At 42.9% G+C, this 19,513-nt stretch overlaps 2 protein-coding genes and 1 non-coding gene across 4 annotated transcripts; 1 reads left to right on the top strand and 2 right to left on the bottom strand.

Moving 5' to 3' along the window:
- Nucleotides 1–1,599: 1,599 nt before the first annotated feature.
- On the bottom strand, nucleotides 1,600–8,112 carry LOC111965215 (nuclear inhibitor of protein phosphatase 1). Its single transcript, XM_023989257.3, has 7 exons — nucleotides 8,010–8,112; nucleotides 7,747–7,807; nucleotides 6,824–6,977; nucleotides 6,390–6,616; nucleotides 5,992–6,136; nucleotides 2,237–2,301; nucleotides 1,600–2,042 (listed from the first exon to the last, which is right to left on the bottom strand). The coding sequence occupies exons 1-7, from the start codon at nucleotides 8,060–8,062 to the stop codon at nucleotides 1,689–1,691; spliced, it is 1,059 nt and encodes a 352-aa protein (XP_023845025.1). The 5' UTR covers nucleotides 8,063–8,112; the 3' UTR covers nucleotides 1,600–1,688.
- On the bottom strand, nucleotides 7,228–7,381 carry LOC111965434 (small Cajal body-specific RNA 1). The gene has a single exon (XR_002877525.1). It is a non-coding gene; the product is annotated as a small Cajal body-specific RNA 1 (non-coding RNA).
- Nucleotides 8,113–8,959: 847 nt separating the features above from the next.
- LOC111965213 (protein THEMIS2) lies at nucleotides 8,960–19,216 on the top strand. Of its 2 annotated transcripts, none has more exons than XM_023989255.2 (6): nucleotides 8,960–9,119; nucleotides 14,311–14,451; nucleotides 14,690–15,118; nucleotides 15,407–16,635; nucleotides 18,479–18,596; nucleotides 18,827–19,216. In XM_023989255.2, the coding sequence occupies exons 1-6, from the start codon at nucleotides 9,014–9,016 to the stop codon at nucleotides 18,925–18,927; spliced, it is 2,124 nt and encodes a 707-aa protein (XP_023845023.1). In that variant the 5' UTR covers nucleotides 8,960–9,013; the 3' UTR covers nucleotides 18,928–19,216. The 2 variants fall into 2 exon arrangements, with proteins under 2 accessions (XP_023845023.1, XP_023845022.1); XM_023989254.2 differs by having other exon boundaries at nucleotides 18,824–19,079.
- Nucleotides 19,217–19,513: the final 297 nt, after the last annotated feature.

Raw genomic sequence — 19,513 nt, 5'->3', positions numbered from 1 at the left:
AGATGGGAGAATCTCCCAGAAGGAAAACCATCTCAGCAGACGGAAGCCACTCCTCAGTAAAAGGCACATGACTCTCAGACCATGAGAAACAAGATTCTCTGGTCTGATGAAGCCAAGGTTGAACTCTTTGGCCTGAATGCCAAGCGTCACATCTGGAGGAAACCTGGCACCATCCCTACGGCGAAGAATGGTTGTGGCAGCATCATGCTGTGGGAATGTTATTCAGCAGCAGGGACTGGTAGACTAGTCAGGATTGAGGGAAAGATGAATGGAGCAAAGTACAGAGAGATCCTTGATGAAAACCTGCTCCAAAGCACTCAGGACATCTAACTAGGGCGAAGGTTCAACTTCCAACAGGACAATGACCCTAAGCACACAGCCAAGACAACACAGGAGAGGCTTCGGGACAAGTCTCTGAATGTCCTTGAGTGGCCCAGCAAGAGCCCGGACTTGAACCCGATCTAACGTCTCTGGAGACCTGAAAATAGCTGTGCGTCGACGCTCCCCATCCAACCTGACAGACCTTGAGAGGATCTGCCGAGAAGAGTGGGAGAAACTCTCCAAATACAGTTCTGCCAAGCTTGTAGCGTCATACCCAAGAAGCCGAGGCTGTAATCGCTGCCAAATGTGCTTCAAAGGGTCTGAATACTTATGTAAATGTGATTTCACCTTTTTATCTTTGCTAAAATCTCTAAAAACCCGTTTTTGCTTTGTCATGATGGGTTTTAAGGTTTAGATTGATAAGAAGAAAAAAAATCACCCATTTTAGAATAAGACTAACGTATCAAAATGTGGAAAGTCAAGGGGTCTGAATACTTTCCGAATGCTCTGTATACGCATGTTTACAGTGAGCAAAAATACTACGTCCAACGATCGACTTCAAACCAATACTGAGACCGTATAGAAGGAAGTGGAGATAGTAATATGGAACTCACAGTGACCAACCATATAACGATTAGGCTGTGATGATACCAGTATCGCAATGTTTTTTTCCATGGCAAAAATGATAACACGGAGCAGGTCCTTTAAAAACCTCCTGTAATATTGTGCGCTGTAGCTTGGAAAATAAATACATGTGAATCTGGATGAGAACATAATGTTTGTTTCCAACATAAGGGCTAAGTTAAGTTACATCCACTTCGTGTTTGTTTCCCTGCACGATGCCCGACTATCATTTAGAGATAATATATCACGGCCATGGGACACCGATTTATGCCACAAGTTACTCTTACCTGACCAACTGACTTGGTCTGCCAAGAACTGCCTTTTTTTTTTATATGACTTAATTTGTAAAACGCATCAAACATTCAGCTCCCGAAGTAGTGGTGTTTCTGTCTTCATGGAATGTACTACTCAAGTCTTTGGGAGAACGAGGAAGTAACGTAGAAAACATTGACAAAACTATAAAATCCCCAAAACAGTCTTATAAGTAAAATCAATCCGCCTCCAACGGGTCATGGTCCCTGATGTCTCCGCCCATACCCTGAGAGTCAGCCCTGCCTCCACCACATAGGCTCTTTCCCAATTCGGCTTTCCTGGATTCCTCGTGTCCTCTCCTCGCCTCAGACTCAAAATATATTGGAGAAAGTCCAAGAGGAAACAGCCTTGGATCTTCTCCAATGCATGAGAGAGGACGCAAGGAATAGAGGAAAGACAAATTGAGAAAGAGCCGTAGTGTAGGGAGAGGGTTAGATTAGTAAGGAGGGAGTGGGCTTCTTGCCTGGCCATGCCTCTTTGGCATACTTTTTCTTGCGGGGCTCGTTGAGGACCTCGGAGGGATAGGGGCCTGTGACTGGGACAGGGTTGAGGGTGACAGGTGGCTGGGGGGCGTCCGGGGCCAGGTTCACCTCTGGGGCTGGGTTTGGGAAGGGCAGAGGGAGACCGCCCAGGATAGTGGCGCCGCTCGGGGCCCCGGTGGGGTGGCCCTCGTGGCTGGTGGGTGGCAGGTCCCCGTAAAGGCCGCCGCCGAAGGTGTAGTTGTGGATGCGCCTCGTGACAACGTCGTCCATACTAAGTGAGCCGTGCCTCTCCATTTTCTGTTTCTAGAGTGGAAATGACAAAAGATTGAGTAGCAACTCATCTGCAGGCTATGTATAGTGTATGTTTCTGGGATATCATTGCAATTTTCTTAAATCATAGGCTTCCTTAAATCGCAATGAGATTGTACAAAAGGATCTTGACACCTCAGGCAATAGATGCACTTTAGTGGCTTACTATGGATATAACCCAGGCTTACCTTTATAGGGACGACAGCAGTCTGCACCATGTTCCTGAAGCGCCCCACTGAAGGGTCAATGTCCTCTGTAATGTTTCAAGAAGCACCGAGTTACCGCATGCATTACGGGTGAAGCAACAGGTTTAGACTGGCACACACACGTCATTATTTTCACCCAACCAAATCAAATCAACTTCTATTGGTCACATACACATGGTTAGCAGATGTTAATGCTAGTGTAGTGAAATGCTTGTGCTTCTAGTTCCGACAGTGCAGTAATATCTAACAAGTACACAACTACCTTATACACACACACACAATGTAAGGGGATGGAGTAAGAATATATACAGTTGAAGTCGGAAGTTTACTTACACTTAGGTTGGAGTCATTAAAACTCGTTTTTCAACCACCACAAATTTCTTGTTAACAAACTATAGTCTTGGCAAGTCGGTTAGAACATCTATTTTGTGCATGACACAAGTAATTTTTCCAACAATTGTTTACAGACAGATTATTTCACTTATAATTCAATGTATCACAATTCCAGTGGGTCAGAAGTTTACATACACTAAGTTGACTGTGCCTTTAAACAGCTTGGAAAATTTCAGAAAATGTCATGGCTTTAGAAGCTTCTGATAGGCTAATTGACATCATTTGAGTCAATTGGAGGTGTACCAGTGAATGTATTTCAAGGCCTACCTTCAAACTCAGTGSCTCTTTGCTTGACATCATGGGAAAATCAAATGAAATCATCCAAGACCTCAGAAAACAAATTGTAGACTTCCTTCAAGTCTGGTTCATCCTTGRGAGCAATTTCCAAATGCCTGAAGGTACCACGTTCATCTGTACAAACAATAGTACGCAAGTATAAACATCATGGGACCACGCAGCCGTCATACCGCTCMGGAAGGAGACGCGTTCTGTCTCCTAGAGATGAACGTACTTTGGTGCAAAAAGAGCAAATCAATCCCAGAACAACAGCAAAGGACCCTGTGAAGATGCTGGAGTAAACAGGTACAAAAGTATCTATATCCACCGTAAAACGAGTCCTAAATCGACATAACCTGAAAGGCCGCTCAGCAAGGAAGAAGCCACTGCTCCAAAACCGCCATAAAAAAGCCAGACTACAGTTTGCAACTGCACATGGGGACAAAGATCATACTCTTTGGAGAAATATCCTCTGGTCTGATGAAACAAAAATAGAACTGTTTGGCTATAATGACCATCATTATGTTTGGAGGAAAAAGGGGGATGCTTGCAAGCCGAAGAACACCATCCCAACCGTGCAGCACGGGGGTGGCAGCATCATGTTGTGGGGGTGCTTTGCTGCAGGAGGGACTGATGCACTTCACAAAATAGATGGCATCATGAGGTGGGAAAATGATGTGGATATATTGAAGCAACATCTCAAGACATTAGTCAGGAAGTTAAAGCTTGGTCGCAAATGGGTCTTCCAAATGGACAATGACCCCAAGCATACTTCCAAAGTTGTGGCAAAATGGCTTAATTAAGGACAACAAAGTCAATGTATTGGAGTGGCCATCACAAAGCCCTGACCTCAATCATATAGAATATTTGTGGGCAGAACTGAAAAAGCATATGCAAGCAAGGAGGCCTGCAAACCTGACTCAGTTACACCAGCTCTGTCAGGAGGAATGGGCCAAAATTCACCCAACTTATTGTGGGAATCTTGTGGAAGGCTACCCGAAAGGTTTGACCCAAGTTAAGCAATTTAAAGGCAATGCTACAGAATACGAATTGAGTGTATGTAAACTTCTGACCCACTGGGAACGTGATGAAAGAAATAAAAGCTGAAATAAATCATTATTATTCTGACATTTCACATTCTTAAAATAAAGTGGTGATCCTAACTGACCTAAAACAGGGAATTTTTACTAGGATTAAAAGTCAGGAATTGTGAAAAACKGAGTTTAAATTTATTTGGCTAAGGTGTATGTAAACGTCCGACTTCAACTGTACATATAAATACATGGATGCGCGATGGCCGTGCAGCATAGGCAAGATGCAATAGATGGTTTAAAATACAGTATATACACATATGAGATGAGTAATGTAGGATATGTAAACGTTATTAAAGTGGCATTATTTAAAGTAACACCTTTATTAAATCCATTTATTTAAGTGGCCAGTGATTTGAGTCTGTATGTTGGCAGCAGCCTCTCTATGTTAGTGATGGCTGTTTAACAGTCTGATGGCCTCAGTTTATGTAAATACTTACAGTACCAGTCAAAAGTTGACACACCTACTCATTCCAGGGTTTTTCTTAATTTTTTACTATATTGTAGAATAATAGTGTATAAATCAAAACTATGAAATAACAAATGGAATTATGTAGTAAAAAAAAAAGTGTTAAACAAATCAAAATACATTTTATATTTGAGATTCTTCAAAGTTGCCACCCTTTGCTTTGATGACAGCTTTGCACACTCCTGGCATTCTCTCAACCAGCTTCATGAGGTAGTCATCTTGAATGCATTTCAATTAACAGGTGTGACTTGTTAAAATTTAATTTGTGGAATTTCTTTCATTCTTAATGCATTTGAGCCAATCAGTTGTGTTATGGCAAGGTAGGGGTGGTATACAGAAGATATGGCTATTTGGTAAAAGACCAAGTCCATATTATGGCAAGAACAACTCAAATACGCAAAGAGAAACGACAGGCCATTACTAAGACATGAGKGTCAGTCAATTCAGAAAATGTCAAGAACTTTGAAAGTGTCTTCAGATGCAGTCACAAAAATCATCAAGCGCTATGATGAAACTGGCTCTCATGAGGACCGCCACAGGAAAGGAAGACCCAGAGTTACCTCTTCTGCAGATGATAAGTTCTTTAGAGTTACCAGCCTCAGAAATTGCAGCCCAAATAAATGCTTCACAGATTTCAAGTAACCGACACATCTCAACATCAACTGTTCAGAGGAGACTGCATGAATCAGGCCTTCATGGTCCAATTGCTGCTAAGAACGCACTACTAAAGGACACCAACAATAATAATAATAATAAGAGACTTGCTAGTGCCAAGAAACACGAGCAATGGACAATCAGACCGGTGGAAATCTGTCCTTTTGTCTGTAGTCCAAATTGGAGATGTTTGGTTCCAACCGCTGTCTTTGTGAGATGCAGAGTAGGTGAACGGACGATCTCCACATGTGTGGGGGTGCTCTCCTGGTGACACTGTCAGTGATTTATTTAGCATTTGGCAGGGATACACCCTCTCATCTGGTTTGCGCTTAGTGGGACTATCATTTGTTATTCAACGGGACAATGACCCAATACACCTCCAGGCTGTGTAAGKGATATTTGACGAAGGAGGAGAGTGATAGAGTGCTGCATCAGATGACCTGGCCTCCACAATCACCCAACCTCAACCCAATTGAGATGGATTGGGATGAGTTGAACCGCAGAGTGAAGGAAAAGCAGCCAACAAGTTTTCAGCATATGTGGGAACTACTTCAAGACTGTTGGAAAAGCATTCCAGGTGAAGCTGGTTGAGAGAATGCCCTTGAATGAGTAGGTGTCCAAACTTTTGACTGGTACTGTAAATCAGGGCCCATGTTCACAAAGACTCTCAGAGTAAGAGTTAATCTAGGATCAGTATTTCCTTTTAAATCATAACATTTTAAAAAGTCTCTTAGACACTGTGAAATTTGAAGACAGGCACAGAAACACTTTTCCTCAACTACAGATAAAGAACCAATACTTCAACAGCACTGGGGTACTGGTGCTAGGCCAATGGAGTTGAAGAGAGAGCTTACCCGGGTTGATGACCTCATCGTCCTCGTTGAAGGTGACTCTTGAGTTCCGCCTCTTCCTCTTAGGTCTCTGGATATCTAGGTTGCCCTCCTCGATGGTCAGGGTGGAAATGCGCTTGTTGTGCGCCGTGTTGAACTCCGTCAGGTTCTGTCACAGCCCAGACAGGGAATGGATGAATGTTTGGGAAAGGAGAAGTGAAACAAAGTCAACACTAAACACACGGAATTGGGAACAGCGAGAGCTRAAAAACACTAAAGACACTGACAGAACAAAAGATAACTCAGGATGTCCCGCTTTACATAGTTTATCTATAGCTACTGTGGTAATAGTACACACCCTCCTTACCAGCATGACCAGACAAATGCCCAAGTAGACAACTACAGAAGACACACAGACACACCTCTAGCTCGGTCTCCTCCTCTGGTAACCCTAAGAGACCCTTAGACCCCTCCTCGTCCTCTCCGGCCTTGCTGTCCCCCGTGGCGGCGTTGGTTCCTTGCTGGCTCTGAGGTTTCTCCCGGATGGTGTAGGCTCGCGTGGACGCCCCAAACGACATGGTGGAGTCTATGGGGACCTGCTGAGGCTTATTGGGCTCCAGGCGGATGTGTCCCAGGAAGGTACCATGCGCTGAGAACGTAATTTACAAACTTCAAGTCCACATATCATGTACGGATGTAATTTAGAAAAAGTAAGTGAAGTAAAGAGTAACAGTTGCACAGCCTTGATTCTACAGTGCACTCCTCTAAGGCAATGCAACTGTTACATTTTGAGTACTTTTTACTAGCTGAGGTAAGAAACTATTTTACAGACTGATGAACACGACAGTTCACTTACTGCTGTTGTTATCGATAAGGAACACCCTCTTCAGGTGCTTGTGGTAGACCAGGGCAGCATGCACGCGTGAACATGACTGGTGGTCGATGGTGAAATCACACATGTCCGGGTTCCTCCCGAATAAGTAGTACTTCTTCTCGTCAATGATCAGTTTCTTCAAGGATTCACCATCATAACAACAGATTGGGCAATACATGTATTTTCTTATGTCACAACATCCTAGCCTGGTGGTCCCAGATATAATTCTGCTTTCTTGCCAACTCCTCGTCACTCATTCTCACGCCAAGCTGTTTTTGCATGACAATTCCATAAGGAGTTGGCAAAAGATCCTAAACAGACACCCAGGCTAACAACACTGATAACATTGAATGAAATCCTTGCCAGCTGTAAGAAACAGTTTAAAGCCCTGTGCCTCTGAGCCATAACTCAAGAGTGCACTCCTGAGCTTAAATATCAGGGCTGATGTTTCTGTGGCACCTTTCTTAAAACCCAACAGTCACGGAACTCAGGCACCAGGATGCACTGGGCTGAGGACAGTCGTGTCCGTATCTGGTGCATGCATGTATGATCAATTAGTTTATTTAGTTAAGTACACCATGACACCTAGCTACCTATATTGAAGTATACAGACTGAAGTAGACTATATTGTATATTGAAGTAGACAGTCTATACTATAGACATTTATAGGTAAACTACATCACGTGGGACTACATCCTATGGTTCTCTATCACAGCTTTTGATAGAGCTGGTACAGTTGGTTAGTACAGAAAGTAAGTAAGTAAACCCATCAGCTAATGACTGATGTATTATGCAAGATATTAGCCATATTCTAAGGAACCATACAGAATATCTAGCCTTGTTAAGAGTACAGATAATAGAGATAGGCAGTTCAAATTTTCGCCACAGAAGCCCTAAGCTCTTACCTCGACCATTTTGTCCCCTTTCATCACGTCCAAATGGAGTCCTGGAGGGGGCTTGCCTGCCCTGGAAACAACAAGGACCAAAAGCTAAGCACACCATTCAGTGAAATGAATCAGCTAGCTAGCATATGTTAGCTAATAAGACGTGGCTAAAAGGAATACATACGTTTCTGGCTACAAAATAAAAAAGTAATGCTGTTTTGTGATTTTGCATGCACTTGATGTCTTTGTACAACGTAAATATACCGGTAAATGCATTTTCTCACCATGTTGGACAATCAAAAGATGGTAAGTTTATAGCAGTTGCATTAGTCGCCATCTTGCAGGATTCTCCATTCACAAACCCGCTGGGTAAAATGTTCCCTTGCACTGGGAATTGTAGTTTTGTGGGGTTAAACCCTTGACAGCCAAATCTTTCTGTCTCTGCCCAAATGGATGAAAAGTAAATCATTCCATTATCTACAATGATTTGATTCGACTCTAGAAAAAAAGGTTGCCTACTGAAATGTAATGGCAGTGGTTCATAACTATGAACTGTGAACACACACGCACTAACGCATACAGTTATTATGTTCATTATCGCTCATTCACTTGAATCAGATTGAATAGCTTCAAGAATAGTCAATAGTATAGACTGTTTTTTTATTGAAAAGCCACTGGGCAGAATAACATAGACTACTAGAGCACCATACTCCTTGTTTCATATTACATTTATAGACTGCAAATTGTAGGAAGTTGCGGTGTCACATTTCATTTTGGTGCATGTTGATGTAGCTTCCCATTTATCACAGACCATACACTTTTGCAGAATGTATTTTAATTATACCTTTTAACTGCTATGGAGTAGAGTATAGAATGTTTATTATTACTGAGGGGCTGCTTTACAGCTGATAGTGAGACATCTATAAAATATATATTCACATACAGCAAACATGAATAGAATWGAAAAAAATCCACAATGCAATACTGTACTGCTAGGATCCATAATTTTTCAATAGTTAACATGGTGAGTTGTAAGCTTCCTTTTTTGAATGTAGGCCAATAATAAAATGTTAATGGCTGCATAAAATAAGCAAACAATAAATAAGTAAAAGCCCAGTTCACATATCTTTATTGGCAACACAAGCTAGTGTCACAGGGTAGGGGTTAACTTTACTTGAAAATATCTGGTTGCCTACTTCCTCATACAATTGTGGTTTTTGACTGTTAGGTCAGTGGCACCTCTCTTGGAACCACAGTTGAGCCTTGACAGCACAACATCGGGGCAGTGATGGCAGGCACTGAAACAGTTATGTCCCTGCAAGAATTAATTGCATCCGTGGATCAAACTTGTCTGCCACGGATTCTGCAGGTTTGCTCTGGGGTATACTTTCAAGGTAAGACTTTTTCATACTTTCTTTCATAAACTCCATGTGTGGGCAAACCARTTTTTACATTGCCAGAAATGAGACAGACAAGCAGAGTAGACCTTACTGATTAACAGTCAGTGGCAGTTTTTTAAATAATCAATTCTGACATACACAGAAGTAGAACAAAAGCCTCATAACTAGGCAACAGTACAGAATATCTTATTTACAACTGAGGGTACTTTCATATACATATCTGTTTTACCGTTTAGAAATGACAGTATCTAGTCCCCACATTTGAAGGTGTCATTTATTTGGACAAATGTAATTATGCGTGTATTAAAGTAGTCAAAGTGTAGTGTTCGGTCACATAGTCCAAGCACGCCATGACTCTACAAACTTGGATGCATTTGCAGTTCGCGTTTCAGATTATGTTGCGCCCAATAGAAATGAATGGTAAATCATTTATTGTGTCATTTTGGAGTCACTTTTATTGTAAATAAGAGTACCATATGTTTCTGAACACTTCTATATTCATGTGGATGCTACCATGATTATGGATAATCATGAATGAATCGTTAATAATGATGAGTGAGAAAGTTACAGAGGCATAAATACCATTAAAAATGCTATGTTTATTTAAGTTAAAATATAACATTTTGGCCTACAATGGCCTTCTAACAAACATCTTCCAACTTTGCTAAAATAAAACATTGAGTTAAGTTATTTTCAACCGCTTTGTTGCTATTTTCCTCTTGGGAAATGTGGTGAATTTTCAAAACTCCTAGTACAAAACTCCAAACTGTTAACACTTGTAACGCAGCCAGTCTTACATTCAAAACCTTTCATTGTGCATTCATTTTGTTTGGAAACATCTTTCACCACACAACCATTCATCTAAAATATAAGTTGACTGAAATATCATGAAAACATTGGTTTAATCACCAAAATACAACATAATGATATATTCTCAATTTAGTTGTTTTAACCAGTTGATCCAATATCAAAAAATGCAAGATACACTATATATACAAAAGTATGTGGACACCCCTTCAAATGAGTGGATTCAGCTATTTCAGCCACACCCGTTGCTAACAGGTGTATAAAATTGAGCACACAGCCATGTAAATCACCATAGACAAACATTGGCAGTAGAATGGCTTTACTGAAGAGCTCCGTGAAATTCAATGTGGCACCATCATAGGATGCCACCTTTCCAACCAGTATGTTCCTCAAATTTCTGCTCTGCTAGAGCTACCCTGGTCAATTGTAAGTGCTGTCATTGTGAAGTGGTGTAACGTTCGTTCTCCTCCTCGTCTGAGGAGGAGCAAGGATCGGACCAATATGCAGCTTGAGTTGAATACATCTTMTTTTATTTATAAAAGAAGACGAAGAACACTTGAAAACTACAAAACAATAAACGACGTGAACAAACCTGAACTAGAGAACATATAACATGAACGTACGAACAGGAAGGAACACACGAAAATGAATGAAACGAAACAGTACCGTGTGGTGCGACAGACACAGCTACAATCACCCACAAACAGTGAGAACAGCCTACCTTAATATGGTTCTCAATCAGAGGAAACGTAAAACACCTGCCCCTAATTGAGAACCATATCAGGCTAATACATTTAACCCAACATAGAAACACATAACATAGAATGCCCACCCCAACTCACGCCCTGACCATACTAAACAAATACAAAAACAAGGGTAAACAGGTCAGGAACGTGACAAGTGGAAACGTGTAGGAGAAACTTTGCCTCAGCTGCGAAGTGGTAGGCCATACAAGCTCACAGAACGGGACCGCCCAGTGTTGAAGGGCGTAGTGTCTGTCCTCTGACCATTCTTGATACACATGGGAAACTGTTGAGTGTGAAAAACCCAGCAGCGTTGCCGTTCTTGACACAAACCAGTGTGCCTGGCACCTACTACCATACCCCGTTTAAAGGCATTTAAATATTTTGTCTTGCCCATTAACCCTCTGAATGGCACACATACACAATCCATGTCTCAATTGTCTCAAGGCTTAAAAATCCTTCTTTAACTTGTCTCCTCCCCTACACCGATTGAAGTGGATTTAACAAGTGACATCAATAAGGGATCATAGCTTTCACTTGGATTCACCAGATCAGTCTATATCATGGAAAGAGTAGGTGTCCTTAATGTTTTGTACACTCAGTGTATATCATACTTTATATGTATATATTTTACAAACATACAGTGTAATTATGTAGTTCTCCAACTCTGTATATAGTAGACAAACCAGTTTAAAATCTATAGGTTTACCAAAAGGTTAAGTGATTATCGAATAAGAGCAGTTTGATTAAGTAAAAGGTATTTTAACAAATAAGAAGACTATCATATTAAAAGTAATGTGAGCATTGTATTGTGAAAGCCAAGTACTTAATGTAAACATGTATTGCAATGTGGAACATGTATTTCTAGATGAAAAACAGATTTAATTTTTGTGAAAAAGTGACTATGATTTTGTGTGTTGTACTCAGTCATTTGGAAATGTGCTTTGAGTTTTGGAACAACTGCCTTTTTGATAATCTGTTTTGAGTTTTGTACTAAGCGTTGTGAAAATGTGCCACATACTTGTGAAAAATTCACCACAGCATTTGAAAAAACGAACAACCTGCTCACCCCATTGTGAATCCGTCTGTACCATTAACCCTAGAATCTTCACATTATTAGACACCTTGAGCTGCTCTTACGCAGCCCTGCCCCTCGATCTGGAGAGGGCATGAGACAGGTGGGTTTCTAGTGAGGGTCACTGATAGGACCTTGCACTTGGCAGGGTTCAGTGACATTTTGCTTGCCTGAACCCATGAGTCAAAGTGGTCCAGGCCCTGCTGTGGTGTGCAGATTTTTCCCCTTGTGCTTGTGTGGGCCAGACTGAAATCATCAATGTACTTCCACCTACCGTCAACACCCCGGGCTGCACCGTCAATGACTGCAAGGAAGATGAGGACCCAGAGGAGTTCCTTGAGCCACACCTCCCTTCAGCTCCTGCCAGTCTGAGTGTTGTTTACTTCCGGTCACAAAACTGCAGAGCCATGCTGTGAGGGCAGGTCTGACATCCAGTTGGATCAGGCGTTCAATGGCGATGGTGTGGCCGATTTTGTCAAAGGCCTTGGAGAAGTGGTGATGAGGGTGGTTATGGTGGATGGGATGTGTGACTGTTTGTATAGTCCAAAAGGCTAACGAGAGCGTAAGTCGATGATCTTTCGGGTCTGCTTCCAAACTGTCTGGGGTCTATGTTGGGTTTTATGTCTTCCTTCATCCAGTTGGCAGTGAAGCTCACAGAAACTTTTGATAGTTGTGGTGTCAAGGATATAGGCCATAGCTGGTTGGCTGTCGGGGGGAGGGTCTTAGGGTTGAGCACGACTGTGGCTTCTTTCCACTGGGAGGGGAATTCACCTCGCTGGAATGATGTGTTGAGGATGTCACTGATGGGTTGACTCAACTCGCAGGCAAATTCTCATAGGATCTGCTGTGGCACACCGTAGGGGCCAGGTTGTTTTTGATCACACGCAGCTTGTCATACACCTCCCAGGGTTGGATTTCAGGGAGAGGCTGCAGGGAACATAAGGCTGGGATGGCTGTTGTGTCCAGGGAAGTTAGTGATTGGCTGACCTGAGAGAACCAGTTAATTTAATTTGTTATTCCTACTTTGTTGTTTTGATCATGGCCAGGAATATACATTTTCAGAGGGGCCTTGATTTCAGCCAGAGGAGGCTGGTGGGAGGAACTATAGGAGGACGGGCTCATTGTAATGGTTTGGAATAAACGGAACGGAGTCAAAAATACTTTTGGATTATGTGCGTATTGTTATTGTATTGCTGCACTGTTGGAGCTAGAAACAATGTCACGTTGTATAATGATAGGAGACAGGCGGAGGAATCCGAAATAGTTTTTAAAATATATTTCTCTACCCAAAAATACATACCTCATGAACATGACGGGGTCGAAGCCCAAAACAAACACACACACACAACACAGGGCTATAACACAAACAAAGAGCGAGGTGTAAACCTCTAATAAATACACGGGACGAGACCGGTATTAACAAATGCATACTAACACCGTAACGCGCAAGCCGATACAACGGAGCACATGTACTCACAAGACCAACGGACATGGAACAATAATCAACAAGGACAATGAGGAACAGAGGGCACATATATACACATACTAATCGGGGGGAATGGGAACCAGGTGTGCATAATGAGACAAGACAGTCCGGGGTTGGTGGTAATGATCCAGTTCAGTGAGCCGGAGCTGGTGAACAGAATGAGCAGCAGTACCGGGGGAATCCGTGACACATAAGCATTTCACTGCACTTGCAAAAACATCTGCAACTGTGTAGGCGACCAATAAACTTTGATTTGATTTCTATTGGGCACAACATAATCTGAAACACAACCAAAACAAACGTAAATGCATCCAACAAGTTTGTAGAGTTACTTGATGTAGTCGCTTGATGTAGTCATTGCATGCTAGGAATATGGGAGCAAAATACACATTTTTGACTACTTTAATACTCACATAAGTGAATTTGTCCAAATACTGATGACACCTTCAAATGGGAGTAGATATATAAAGTGCTTTCATTTCTAAACAGTAAACAGATATGTATATATCCCCTCAAATTATAGGTGACATACTGTACTGTCGCCTCATGAAACATTTGATCTCAAATCCAAAATGCTGGAGTATAGAGCTAAATTAAATGTTTTTGCTTCACTTTCTAAATAAATACGTAGAGGACTATATGTAATATCATATGTTCAAAGGTTTATAGATAATAATATGCTTGGTTATATGGATGGATGGTCAGTCCATCCATCCATCCATCCAGTCCATCAGTTGATGCATACTGCTGACTACAACCAGGTTGATATTGAGACAATGTATCAAATAAATGACATGCAACCCACAAGAAAAAGCTATTTAATTCCAAATAAGGAAATGGTGGAAAAATGAAAGTAGAAAGTCTCATGAGTGATGTTCCTGGAACAGATAAGTTAGTACTGTGTAATGTATATCTATTTCTATCAGTTGAGGCATGCTTTGTAACGGTACAGTATTATTGAGTAAACACCTCCAATAAAAAATGTAATAAAATAAACAAGTACAGTATGTGCATGTTGCTGCAAATATTGCACTGTCATCAGAGCTGAAATTGTGGTGTGTTGATGCKTTATAGGGTCTGTTTATGAGCTGTCGGGAAGCGAGGTGTGCCTGTCCACGGGGGACCTGGTGAAGGTCATCGACATCGAGCTCCTGTCTGTCAGCTGTGAGGACACCAGCARCAATGATACGTTTGAGCTGCCCATCAACCATGCAGGTGAGGCTTACGGTTTTCAACAAATGCGCTTAGCCAGGCCTAGAAATAGAAAAAGAAATGCCTCCGGTCCCACTAGCACAAATGATTGACTTGACCAAGAATGGCAGTTCTAGTAATTCCATGTATGTGAGGCCCCCTTATTCTTTATTAACCATGGTAATATGTTTAATTAATTTGAATAAAATCACTTGATCAATGCTGTGTTATTCATGGCCTCATTGCGGACTCTCCTGCTCAGATCTGTTCAAGCTGGTTCCAGAGGAGATGCCATACAGCACAGTGGAGGAGATGGTGAGTCTGAGGCCTGTAGGCCTGGACACCTGCCTTCCCTTCACCTTCACCAGCCGATGTGAGCTGACCTTACAGAATTTCACCCTCGGCGCCGGGGTGGCCGTGACCATGCTACACATCGAACAGCAGGACGGGGGTGAGGAGAGCTGCGTCCGCTGTCAACTCAGAGGCCAGCAGGGGGCGTCGGCTGAAGTGCTAGTCCCCTTCTCCTGCTGTGGGGAGTTCTATGAGTGTGAGAGTGACCAGACCTACACCCTCAAGGAGATCATGTCCTCGCCCCACCTCTGCAGCCGGCACTTTTGCTTCAGCAAGAAGACCAAGCACGGGGCATCGCTAGTCTTCAGCCCCATATACCAGGTCCAGGCCATCATGCACTGTGAGTAGAACCTGGTTCTGAGTCAACCAACGGCATACTTCCTTAGCCAATGAAAAAACATTGAGATATCATGTTAGAATCTAGAACTGAGAGAAGTGTTGCCTGAGGAGCACGTCATCAAAGCTATTGGCAAACTGTAGCCTGCATTTATTTTTCACAAATCATTACACTACAGGATTGTGCAATTTGAACATACAGCTTAGTTTTTTTATTCTGCTCAGCATCAAGTTTAGTACTTTACTGTATGGTCTTCACCCTTTCAACAAAATTTCTCTAATTTTCTCACAGTGAGGAAGAACATAGTCAAGTTCCCCTCCAGCTTGGAGGTGGATGTGGTCGACGTGACGACGCAATCCCAAGACTTGACATTTGTGACCCCGCTCACTCTTCTCGAGGTCTTTGCACAGCCAGACGAGGCCTTCCCCACAATGGCTGAAATACTGGAGCACCATGAGGGCCAGCCTCTGTTCCGTTGTACCTGGCTGGCTGAACTACACAAGGGCGATCCTCTAGTCCTTCACAAGCGTGGTTCCTCAGCCATGGTTCTGGCTTCGGGTCTCAAGGGGCGCAAGGCCCGCCAGTACTTCCTAATGTCGCAGAGCTACGGGGGACGGCTGCGACGGAGGCCGCGGGAGTTCGAGTCGGTGTACGAGCTGTACGCCGCCTCGACCCAAGCGCAGTTTCTCACGGTCAGGGTGACGCAGCACAGTGAGGAGCTGGAGGAGGAGGGGCTTCTGGCACTCAGTGTGGGCGAGCAGCTGGAGGTGCTGCGCTGCGAGAAGGTGAAGCTGCCCGRAGGAAGAACCAGCCAGGAGGAGAAGAATAACCAGACCGTGGAGGTCCTTGTATGTAGACGTCTACAAGAAGTGGACGATGACGAGGAGGAGGATGAAGAGGAGAAGGAGGAGAGCGAGGTGGTCCACTTGCCCCTGTACATGCAGAGCCACTTTGTGGAGAAGCTCACGGACAATAAGAAGTACAGCCTGAAGGACTTGTGCAAGGCCTTCGCTCTGCCATTGGACGTTAAGGTGGTGAGCGGTGACACAGAGCTGGAGAAAGATCCTCTGGTGGGGTTCTCATCCCTGAGGCTGCAGGAGGCTACTATACAGCCCATGGTCCAGGCCAGCCTTCCAGGAAAGCCAGAGAGGTGCTTTGAGATACCCACCGACTGGCTTAACATGTCTTTGTCTTTTACTAACGACCCCTTGCCTTTGACCCAAGAATATCACCTGGAGACAGTTACAGAGGTGACGGACTCATTCTATTACGAATTTCGAAAGCTCACCGCATCAGATGAGCCCCCACCACCACGTCCACCAAAGCCGAAGCCATCATCAAGATCAAATCCGCCGTCAGGCTCAAAGCCATTGTCAGGCTCAAAGTCTTCCAAGGCAACCCCTTCACCCTCACACCCAGATGCCCCCTGTCTTCCACCCAAAAGCGGCACCCTTTCCCTGTTGAGTGGTCTAAGTCTTGATAGCAAAAAGACTCAAAGGCCCCCTGCTCCTCTGCCTCCGGTAAGCTCCTCCTTTCAGACCTTATGTACTTTCTAGGCAGGATATAGCACTGCTCATCTCCTGTTGTCACTCCTGTCTTGCTGGACTTGTTTACTGTCCTACTGTCTTGCATCCCATGTATTGCCCTTGTACTCTGTCTTGCAGCCCCCACATCCCTTGTCTTAGCTGTGAAATTGTCTAAAAAAAATGTGCCACTGTACTGTCTCTATGTCTGATGTTTCTCTGTTTTAACTTTAAAATGTTCTCTGTAAAGTATGTTGAGATATTGTGAAATACACTTTAAATAAGTTTAATAAGTTGTGACTTGATTTGACTAGGACTAAAATGCTGCCTCATATAATAGGGTCTTGGGTTGCTCAATCAATGTCTTATATTATGGTAGACCATTCCATTCTTGTGGGGCGGCTAAGGAGTATTGGTGTCTCTGAGGGGTCTTTGGCCTGGTTTGCTAACTACCAAGTCAGACAATCTGCTGTCTCAGCCACTGCCTGTCACCAAGGGAGTACCCCAAGGCTCAATCCTAGGCCCCACACTCTTCTCAATTTACATCAACAACATAGCTCAGGCAGTAGGAAGCTCTCTCATCCATTTAAATGCAGATGATAGTCTTATACTCAGCTGGCACCTCCCCGGATTTTGTGTTAAATGCTCTACAACAAAGCTTTCTTATTGTCCAACAAGCTTTCTCTACCCTTAACCTTGTTCTGAACACCTCCAAAACAAAGGTCATGTGGTTTGGTAAGAAGAATGTCCCTCTCCCCACAGGTGTGATTACTACCTCTGAGGGTTTAGAGCTTGAGGTAGTCACCTCATACAAGTACTTGCGAGTATGGCTAGACGGTGCACTGTCCTTCTAGCAGCGCATATCCAAGATGCAGGCTAAAGTTAAATCTAGACTTGGTTTCCTCTATCGTAAACGCTCCTCTTTCACCCCAGCTGCCAAACTAACCCTGATTCAGATGACCATCCTACCCATGCTAGATTACGGAGACATCATTTATAGATCGGCAGGTAAGGGTGCACTCGAGTGGCTAGATGTTCTTTACCATTCGGCCATCAGATTTGCCACCAATGCTCCTTATAGGACACATCACTGCACTCTATACTCCTCTGTAAACTGGTCATCTCTGTATACGCGTCGCAAGACCCACTGGTTGATGCTTATTTATAAAACCTTCTTAGGCCTTACTCCCCCCTATCTGAGATATCTACTGCAGCCCTCATCCTCCACATACAACACCCGTTCTGTCAGTCACATTCTGTTAAAGGTCCCCAAAGCACACAAATTCCTGGATCGCTCCTCTTTTCAGTTTGCTGCAGCTAGCGACTGGAATATCTTCATTCAAAGACTCAATCATGGACACTTTTACTGACAGTTGTGGCTGCTTTGTGTGATGTTTTGTTGTCTCTACCTTCACTTTGTTGCTGTTGCCTGTGCACAATAAGGTTTGTACCATGTTGTTATGTTGCTACCATGCTGTGTTGTTGCCTTGCTATGTTGTCTTAGATCTCTCTTTATGTAGTCTCTCTTGTTGTGATGTGCGTTTTGTCCTATATTTATATTTAATCCCAGGCCCCCATCCCCGCAAGAGGCCTTTGCCTTTTGGCAGGCCGTCATTGTAAATAAGAATTTGTTAACTGACTTGCCTAGTTAAATAACAAATATTAGAACATTCACACACAACACACCCCACCCGCATGGTACTGTAGTCTCATCAGTTGTGAAAATGTTGTTTGCTGATGCAGACTCCTCACCCCATGCAAATATGTGGTTCCTGTTATTTCAACATAGCATGTACACTTCCTAGAATAACGGTAGCTTCATTTTCCTGTTGTCGTGAAGGCTTTCAAGGATGATGCCCCTCCGCTGAATCCAAGAAAGCCTATGACCGATGTCAAGTCAGGCAAGGCTCAGCCAAACACTTACAGCAAGTCTATAAGTCACAAGCCCAACAATAAAGGTACAGTATGTCTTACATTGGAAATTACTTGTGAGCTATGACATGAGGGAAGTAAAAGTCTACGCCCAAAAATATCCCATTCATTGTTTCTGAATTTGGTGCATATTTTTATAAAACATTTTACTGTTATCTGTAGTTTCCTGTTTAGGTAAATGTTTTTGCACTGGTTGACCACGTCACACAAAACCTCAATTGTTCAGTAAGCCTAAAATTAACTTGTTTTTCAGCAGCAGCGAAATATGAAGTTCACGCAGATGTGGACAGTGACCATGATTATGAGCAAGTGGACGACAAGTTGAAAAGAGCACAGGACAATTTTTTATTTTACTGAACCAGCCAGAGGAATAACTATTAAAAGGCTAACTAAAGTCTCATTGCATAAAATAGAATAACTATTGGGTGCAAGACAATGTCAGAACTATGCAGACTGATAGCCAGCCACTGTAACCGTGAATATTTTGAGATGGGACTGTGCAAAAACAGGATACATGTCTTATTGTACCCATATTTTGTTACTTGGTTTTCATTTTCTACATTGCTAAAGTCACAAGCAACACTTGCCAACCGATTATCCCAAATGCTTATCATAATAAAAGCCTATTGGTTGTTACATTTCATAATTTAGCCATGTATTTTGTAACTTAAAATGTTCCCTTATTTTAAAACTCAATGATGCTAGTCTGGCAGCGTCAGTGTCCTTACTGTTAAGAGTGGAGGTCAATATAAGAAAGCCGGAGTGATAACAGTGGGGATCTTCTTGCGCAACACAAAGCTTTACTGGTGCATATGCATCATTCCTTTGGGTATCGATACTGTATGATCTTATACTTCTGCATTCTAAGGTTACATACATTGTAAGAGATACTTCCCAATTGACTATATAAAAGAATAGTAATATCTTGAGAACAAATGACACA

Source organism: Salvelinus sp. IW2-2015, linkage group LG6.1, assembly GCF_002910315.2.
Source record: "Salvelinus sp. IW2-2015 linkage group LG6.1, ASM291031v2, whole genome shotgun sequence".
NCBI classification, from domain to species: domain Eukaryota; kingdom Metazoa; phylum Chordata; class Actinopteri; order Salmoniformes; family Salmonidae; genus Salvelinus; species Salvelinus sp. IW2-2015.
The sequence above is the reverse complement of the archived record's forward strand: the minus strand, read 5'-3'. Positions and strand labels throughout refer to the sequence as shown.

What these genes read in the sequence shown, in the direction of transcription:
- LOC111965215 (XM_023989257.3), bottom strand. Translation starts at nt 8,062, where the DNA reads ATGGCGACTAATGCAACTGCTATAAACTTACCATCTTTTGATTGTCCA. An exon ending in CGATGAGGTCATCAACCCGG is followed by an intron (nt 2,302 to 5,991) that starts GTAAGCTCTCTC and finishes GAAACATTACAG; the next exon opens with AGGACATTGACCCTTCAGTG. An exon ending in CTGCTGTCGTCCCTATAAAG is followed by an intron (nt 2,043 to 2,236) that starts GTAAGCCTGGGT and finishes TTTCCACTCTAG; the next exon opens with AAACAGAAAATGGAGAGGCA.